Here is an 8,900-nt window from a genome sequence, read left to right as displayed (position 1 = left end):
TGGGTTCGGAAATATGCGCAAGAGCATACCCTTGTATTTCTACCATGGATTCACCTTTCATTTTACACTATAGTCCATGGTCCATGAAATCAAGCAAAACATCGGTGTGGTCGTTCTCAGGTTTCTCTCTGCTATTATATTATCTTAAAATAAACAAACGGATTACTGATATTGAATTTTATTGGCGTTGATTTGATAATCAAAAATGTATAATTTAATATGTACGAGTGGATACTATAGTGTCTATAATGAAAGGCAAATGAAGAAAAGATGTATTAAAAAATCATACATTATTGCAACTAATAGTAAGTATATATGATAAAAATTAAATCTATAAAATAAAGAGAATATCTAGAACAGTCAAATTCTCGTAAGATATCTATTTGCATAATTTATTTCTTTGTAATAAAAGTGCAGGATATTATAATTTTTTTTCTAATGGGTAATTATTCTATAAATCCTTTTTTATATTACTTTAGAAAGCAAATTCAGCTTGCAACAGATTGCAAACAATTTAAACAAGAAAATTCCAAAAGTAAGGTTAACAACTTTATCAATAGCAGGTATTGTAATATATATTATATATACATTAAATTAATATATAAAAGTATTATGTTTAAAAAAGGGTCGATTTTACCACCTTTGATTAACTTAATCCTCTGATTAAACTCACTCTTCGTCTCTTTCTAATGTCCATTTCTACCAATGTAGATTAACTTCTAATCTCGGTTTAACTTACTTTCTATCTTTTTCTAACTTTTAGAACTAGGAAAAGATGACAGGTAAGTTAAACCAAGATCAAAATTAACCTGCGTTGATAGAAATGGACATAAGGGAAGAGTTAGAAAGAGATGAAGAGTGAGTTTAATCGGAGGATCAAGTTAATAATCGATGGTGAAATCGGTCGTATAAAACCTCTTTTTACTTAACATTGTAATTATGTTTTTATATAAAAAATGTTATTAAGTTTATATATAAAACTATTTTATTTGCTTTATTTTCAAAAATTTTGTTTCATAGATTTATTGCTAGCTGTTAATTCCAATGCTATATTAAATATTGGGACATTAAATGTGAAATCTAAAATTGAAGAAGACATTTGCGTTCCGTCAAACAATAACTATGATACTGAACAGTGTAATACAAACCAAAGTTTTGATTTGATGTTTTGTGACAATACAAATGACATAGAGAATATAAAAGGTTCTGCGTATTTGACTGAAGATGTTCTTTCTATCAATGAGAAACCTAATACATTAATTGATAGTAGCAACAACGTAATGAGTGGTAAGTCTATAATACATATACTTAATTGGATTACACATTATACAACAAATATTCTGTATGTAGTTTTTTTTTACATATTTTGTATGATAATAAAACACATACAGCTTTTGCAATATAAGTTATTTGCAATAAAAATTTATCTACTTTATTTTCATTGTTTTATAGATTTATTGCTAACTGCCAATTCTAATACTGCGTTAAATATTGGGATATCAAATGTGAATAACGATATCAAAGATAATTCGACAATATTAAACAAGCCCTCTGATGTAACAGAGAACGTTGAATGTGATGAAGTTGACTCTACTTTTATAATTTATGAAAACGCAAATGTCGTTGACAAATTTAAAAGTCCTAAAAAATCTTTCAAGATTTTATCAGAAGTACCAAATGTGAATAATATATTAGTAAAAGAGACAACACTTCCAATGCTTACAGAGAAGACTGACAATATTCCATACAACAATATGCGGCTGAGTAATAAATATAGTATCATTAATAACAATAATGCTTCTTTAAATGCAAATGAGACTTACATTCTCGATAATAGTTCAACTGGTACATTAGCTCCACCTGCGGAATTTACATTCATAGAGAATCAGTTAAAATCAAATTATGAAATTAACGATAATAATACTGACAATGAGTCTGATACTTCTTTTACATCTAAAAATAGTTTTGATGATAGTTTTCATACATCAGATTGCTCTATGTTTGAAGACACAGATGAAGATCAAACTGAAAATACACGTGAATATATAACTAATACAAGCAAAAGTAAAACTGTGAACAGTACATTAAATTTGACATCATGCTTATCTAAAGTAGCTGTATGGGATGATAGAAATATGTATGTGGAAACTTCTAACAATCCTAAATCGAAAAAATTAAGTATGTGCCCATATTGTAAAAAACTTCAAACACAATTTACAAGACACTTAGAATGGATACATAAAAATGAAGAAGATGTGAAAAAGTTCTCTCTTTTACCTAAGGGTAAGTAGTATGTTATGTGCAAAGTTGCCAACAATAAGAATATTTTGAAAGTTAATTAAAATCGAAAATTTAATATAGAAATGTCGAAGAAAATTATTATTTATCATAGTTTTCTAAATTTTAATACTTTATATCTTCAAAATTATGCTTTAAAGTTGAAATCTTAAGTTAATCACCTGAAATTTTATGAAAAATAAATTTTGTTATCCGTTAATTTAATTCACGAAGTCTTCTTTTTTTTTCAATTGTTTATAACTCGGAAATGATTAATGTTTTCTTTTTATATTAAGATTTTCTTATCTAACTTGAAAATATATTATCAAAGTATTGTTTACTAGTTTTTGCATACCAATACAGTGTTGCAGCCACCCAACTCAAAACATATTAAATATCGACATATAGAATGGACCGCTGATGGCAGTGGAAGGGTAGCCGCACGAAAGAGTGAGAGGCAGATAATATGAGGTCACATTCCGTCTCTCTATTGTAAAGCCTGATTGTTGTTGTTTTTTGGGTAACCAAAAGGCTTTACTAGAAAGAAACAATTCCCTCTACTGCCATCAGCACTATCAGTAGTTTATTCTATATGTCGATAATATTAAATCTAAATATGAATTAATATATTTATCTGAAAATGTTCTTTGCACTAAATTAGATTAAAGTTTTATTATAAAGCAGACATATTTTATATTTATTTTATTATAAAGCAGATATATTTTATTTGTTTTTGATCCAAAATCTAATTTAAATTTAAACACGTTTTCAACTGAATATTAATTTATGAATTTATAAATGATTATGAAAATTAGATTTGATCTGTTCTGGATTGGATTTAACTCTCTAAAAGTCGAAAGTGTTACTTGATAGATAATTAAGATGACTCTGACCGAAAGTATACTTTCTTGACCAATATCAAATCTATTCCAAAATTCTCTGTACTGAAAAAACTAATTGGTCAAATACACACACACACACACACACTTTCTCTCTCTCCTCCCTCTCTCTCTCTCTCCTCCCTCTCCCCCTCTCCCACCTTCTCTCCCCCTCTGTTTTTCTTGTCACATATAATCGACATAAATTGATTTCTCTTATAATTCTACGTATAAAAATATTGGATAAGATTATAAAAAAATGGTAATTAATATAAAATAACGGAAAAATAAATATTTTGCAAAACAATCTTACATATAAAAATATTAAGATAAAATACAAAATATTTCGTTAAGTACTCATTTTTTAATGATCTTATCTATATTGATGAGTATTTTTATATGTAAAATAATAAAAGAAAACCCATTTATGTTAATTTATATGTATAATTTTATTTCAAATAATAGAGCTTTTTAAATCTGAAAAAGTACCTTATATATACATACAAAAAGTTCAAACGTTATATTATAATACATATTGCGTAATATATATTCACTGTATTTGGGTTGGTCAATAAGTCGGTGCGGTTTTTGCCGATAAATGGCTTTATGCCCGTTCTAGACTGGAGGATGATCCTACTCTCGGCTCATCCTTTCTATAGTGTACGTGATATAAACTATACATAAACTATAGATTTTTACCCGTCTACACTACTACTCAGATGAGCCGAGAGTAGGATCATCTTCCAGTCTAGAACGGGCATTAGGCACTTTGAGCGCGACTAATTTAAACTTGAAAACTCATAATTGTTCGATAGGAGATATTTCAACGTGCAAAAAAAATGAGTAACGATTAGTTGTGTTTTTTATATTATTGGCGTCATTTAAAAGATAAACAATTGAAATAAACATTTTCGACATATTTTTTATTTAAAAAAAGGCAATAACGCGACGCAAATATGTAAAGAGATAGGTATGTGCATGCGGCGTACGGCGAGGATGCCGTGAAAGAATGCTAAACGTGGTTTGCGAGATTTCGTTCTGATATAGTATCAATTTGGTGGGATTGGAAGGGTGTTGTTTTCTATGAAATGCTTCCGAAGAACAGGACGATGAATTCGGATGTATACTGTACCAATTGAGCAAATTGAATGTAGCCATCCACGAGAAGCGTTAAGAATTGCTGAAACATAGGGGCGTCTTTCATTTACACATAAAAACCGCACGGACTTATTAGCCAACCCAATATTATGTGTAAAATTTTTATTAATTTACTTTTAATTTAATCGTAATTTATCACAGATTTTGTACTTATATATCATTTCAGGTAATTCAGAACGAAAGAAGATTATTGGTATACTTCGACGAACAGGAAATTTCATATATAATACAGATTCTAACATAAATAAAGGAGATTTAATTGTATGTCGGCGTCCAAGAACAAATAAACAAGCAGCCGATTTTATTCCTTGTGCAAAATGTAAAGGTTTTTTTGCTAAAAACAATATAAGACATCATTTTCGTTCTTGTGTACAGAAACAAGAACCTCAACGAAATGTAAAATTATTGGGACGTACTGTTGCTTGTCGTATACATCACAGTGCATGTACATTGTTAAGAAGATTGGTATTCCCAGTTATGAGAGAAGACAATATAGCTCAAATTATTAGATACGACGAGTTACTGATTGCTTATGGCAACAAATTGTGTCAGAATAAGTATCGTCCCCAACATCACGATATGATCCGAGCGCGATTGAGATTACTTGGACGATTTCTTATTGTTTTGAGGGATATCGATGACAGTGTAGTAGATTTTACTTCAATATATGATCCAACAAAATACGAACAATGCATCAAAGTTGTCAATAAACTTGCACAATTTGATGAAACGACTGAGACATATAAAATATTATCTGTTGCATCATCTTTGGGAAGATACATTAAACAAGTTGGGCAAGTTTTAAAAAGTATATGCATTAAGAAACAAGAATTTCACAAACAAACTGTGGTAGAAGATTTTTTGAAATTATTTACAGAGAATTATCTTGCCAGTATAAATAAAATGATACTTGAAACTCAAGAGTATAAAAAAAGGGGACAAAAAAATATTGTCTTGCCATCAATAGATGATATTGAGATGTTCAATACTTATCTCAAATTTGAACGCACAAAAGCTCTACAATTTTTACAAACAACTGGTTTCTCGATTCAAGCATGGCGTATGCTAGCTGAAACAACATTAGTATCTATTATGGTATTTAATAGAAGACATCCTGGTGAACTAGAGCGTATTTTAATTGAAAATTTAAAAAATTGTACAGCAATTTCTAAAGAAGAAGCACCTGAATTATATAAATCTTTATCCAAATATGTACGAATGACAATACGCGATAATTTAGGAAGACTAGTTCCTGTGTTGCTCCATGAAGAAATATTAAAATGTATGCAAATGATTGTTAATTATCGTAAACATGCTGGTGTTCCCGAAAATAATCCTTATATCTTTGGTATATATACAATCGACAAAAACAGATATAAATATTTAAAAGCAAGTGTATTAATGCGAAAACATTCTATAATTTCTGGATTGAAAATACCAACTTCGTTACGAAATACAATATTATGGGAACATATTGCTACAGTATGCATTTCATTAGCTATATCTGAACATGAAGTGAATGATCTAACGGATTTTAAGCCCCATCACGAAAAAATATATAAATCGCATTCTAAACAGTCCGTCATAACAAATTTGGCTATATCACGTTTATTCAAATACACACAAGGAGAAGATGCAAGCGATGAAAGCGATAATGTTGATGAGGATGAAAATGAGAATAATATGACTAATGATAATAACATACATTCAATTTTAAATATTTCTGATACTTTATCAGCATTAACAAAAACAAGACAATCTGAACAGCTGCCTATCAAAGAGAAAGATTTCAATAATCATATAAATAATAATATAAAGAAAAATAAAGGTAAGTTTAAATAATTTCTTCCATTATTGTCATTGATGTAAATTGCAATTATGCAAAAGAAAAATTTTTTCTTAAATTTTTCGACGTTACTTTGCGTTTTTCAAATAATGATATTTTTTTTTAAATTCTTTTTTCTATTATTAGTAATTATCTTAACAGATATTCATATTCTGTATAAACATATATTATACACAAATGTGAATTTTGTCATTATTTCAGTGAACCGCTTTTTAGCTCCTAAAAGGAAAATTAATCATAATAGTGAAAATATGACCGAATCAGACGATGAATTTAATACAGAATTAGATTTAAATATTTCCAATACTTTATCATTAAAAGAGACAAAGCAATCTGAAGAAGTGTTTAGGAGAAAGAACGTAAATAATAATACAGAGAGAAATAAAAAGAAAAGTAAAGTTTTGAATTAAGTATGTTCACGTTGCTCTTTATTAAATAACATATTTCATAATAAATATACTAGATTAACACACTGTTAACATACTAAATTAATTTTATTATTTTAGCATCTTCTTTTGATACTATATAACAAGAAAAAACAAGAGATGGATGGATGAGGAACGCACAATAGTTTTATCTTTATTCCGAACTGCCATGGAAAATAAAAAATTACCATCTATTTATGAAATTAACGAAATAAAAACCAAATATCCTGTATTAAAGAACCGTACAAATGCTTAGATAAAAACTTGGATACATAACCAGATAAAAACAAGAAGTACTTGAAACTATTATCATTAAAATTATTCTTGTTTTCTATTCTATCTGCTATTGTCATTTTGCATGAGAAAGAATGTCTGAATCTTATTATGGTTTGTGTTTTATATATATATATATATATTGTGTGCATAGATGCAATTTATATATTGTATCAATATTTTAAAAAATTTACACCACTAATGGCTTTTACCCCTTCATATATTTTTAGCATCGTGAAAACTGGCAGTATTATTTCACACATTATTATTTTAAGTTACTATCAATATACACAATATATAATATAAAAAAATGTTTGTATTATTTTTTTATTGACCTTGTTGGATTTGCCACAGTGATATATCTCTTTTCAACTTTGAATTTAAAACATCCGATCTGTGGGGCATACCGTGAGTTTTGGCGATTTGTCAAAATTTTCAAATATATGTAGGTGGTGCGACAGTCAATGGAACTTCGGGAACAGTCGCGCCTTCTTTCAATATAAATAATTAAAAATCTATACTTTGGCTAATTACCGAGTCATAAATATTTAATTAAAATTATCTGGGTGACTCACAAACCTTAAATTTTTAATCATACTTTATAACTCTTCATACAAAATACAAACGATTCCACTTTTATTAATTTATCTATTTCGACTAAATGCATAATGGTGTAAAAATAAATAATTAATTACAATTAAACGAATGACTCACAAATTTTTTCATCTTTAAAAAAACGGTCATTTCTGGCCAAGTACATATGAATCACCCAGTAAAAAATTTTTTACATGAAAACAAATGCATATAATTATGTATAAAGAACATTTATATATGTATGTTTACTTCCTCTAATATAATCTCGGTTCGACGTTCGTATGTAATCTGTGTTTCTATATTACATATAATTCATAAAAATTCCAGGAATATTTGAATACCAATTATATTACATAGATTTTGATTATGTCAGCTCATTATATTAGGCGTTACAATATGTGCACCGCGTCGTCATAAACGTATATATGCGGATGTTGCTCGATAATTGCTATGTCTTTCTCGAGCTGTTGCAACTCGCGCTCCATCCTCGCCTTCCTCTGCGCCTTTGGTAACGTGTCTGCGAGAAAAGGCAATCCCTGAAATTGTTTCATCGTTTCCTCCCACTTCTGCTTCATGCCCTGTTTCCGGATGTAATGTCATGGTCACTTTCAGTGCGAATTATATTAGCAGGGGCCGTATTCTGTTCCGCTAAAATCCGCTTACCGACAATTGTCGGTGTCGTTGCGCAGCTTTTACACGATATGAAAAACCTGCGCAACGACACTTATCGAACCGACAGTTGTCGGTAGGCAGGAACGGAATACGGGCCCAGGAGTTGCGAGGATTGTGGAGATCTAATTAAATACCTACATCCAGCACCATTCTTCGCTCCTCCTTGTCGATGTATCGGCATACCGGTACTCTTGATACCTTATCTTCATCAAGCCGTTCGGGTGTCTCTACCCTCGCATCGGCTTTCGCGCATATCGCGACAAATCTCGGTACTTTTCCATAATTCTGAAGAATATCATCGATTGAAAATGACGTATAATATTAAGTTACTTACTGAACTTGAGTTACTCATAAAGGAAACTAATTTTTTAACTTGGATAAATATATATGGAGATGAGACTTTTTAAAAATAGTGTCGATAAAAATAAAAAATAATTATCTAAAACGATAAGAATAAGTAACACGAGAGGCTAGAAGTAAACAGTATGAGTAACTTCCTTCCGCATGCACACGCAATACTCGTACTTTCTTATGCACGTAAATCGGAAGTAATCCACTCCTCTTTAAATCATGTGTGTCGCCGTGACGAGTATCAACGGATCGCCACTTGGGCTCTGCCGGATAGGAACGTTTCGCGCGAAGAATATTTTGTTTAACAAAATTCTTTTCCCGTGCAATGACTAATTTTTCCAAAGAATCTGCCATTTTGCCGACCATTCACCCCTTGTTATATAAAGTATCCACGGGCAACTTCAAAGTTTGATCAAACTCGATATA

General features: G+C 29.9%; 2 protein-coding genes across 5 annotated transcripts; one reads left to right on the top strand and one right to left on the bottom strand.

Moving 5' to 3' along the window:
• The first annotated feature begins 77 nt into the window (after positions 1-77).
• On the top strand, positions 78-7,414 carry LOC112460184 (probable serine/threonine-protein kinase DDB_G0278845). 4 transcript variants are annotated; one of them, XM_025024771.1, is made up of 7 exons: positions 78-305; positions 480-563; positions 1,021-1,287; positions 1,453-2,283; positions 4,480-6,141; positions 6,361-6,569; positions 6,666-7,407. In XM_025024771.1, the coding sequence occupies exons 1-6, from the start codon at positions 206-208 to the stop codon at positions 6,567-6,569; spliced, it is 3,153 nt and encodes a 1,050-aa protein (XP_024880539.1). In that variant the 5' UTR covers positions 78-205; the 3' UTR covers positions 6,666-7,407. The 4 variants fall into 4 exon arrangements, with proteins under 4 accessions (XP_024880539.1, XP_024880540.1, XP_024880542.1 ...); XM_025024772.1 differs by lacking the exon at positions 6,361-6,569 and having other exon boundaries at positions 6,666-7,408; XM_025024774.1 differs by lacking the exons at positions 4,480-6,141; positions 6,361-6,569; positions 6,666-7,407 and having other exon boundaries at positions 1,453-2,530.
• A 131-nt stretch (positions 7,415-7,545) lies between these two features.
• LOC112460191 (enkurin) lies at positions 7,546-8,900 on the bottom strand. The gene is made up of 3 exons (XM_025024787.1): positions 8,649-8,900; positions 8,262-8,408; positions 7,546-8,029 (listed from the first exon to the last, which is right to left on the bottom strand). The coding sequence occupies exons 1-3, from the start codon at positions 8,838-8,840 to the stop codon at positions 7,841-7,843; spliced, it is 528 nt and encodes a 175-aa protein (XP_024880555.1). The 5' UTR covers positions 8,841-8,900; the 3' UTR covers positions 7,546-7,840.

Source organism: Temnothorax curvispinosus, unplaced genomic scaffold (assembly GCF_003070985.1).
Source record: "Temnothorax curvispinosus isolate PA1 unplaced genomic scaffold, ASM307098v1 QBEX01010373.1, whole genome shotgun sequence".
Classification (NCBI taxonomy): Eukaryota; Metazoa; Arthropoda; class Insecta; order Hymenoptera; family Formicidae; genus Temnothorax; species Temnothorax curvispinosus.
This window is presented reverse-complemented; position numbering and strand designations above follow the sequence as displayed.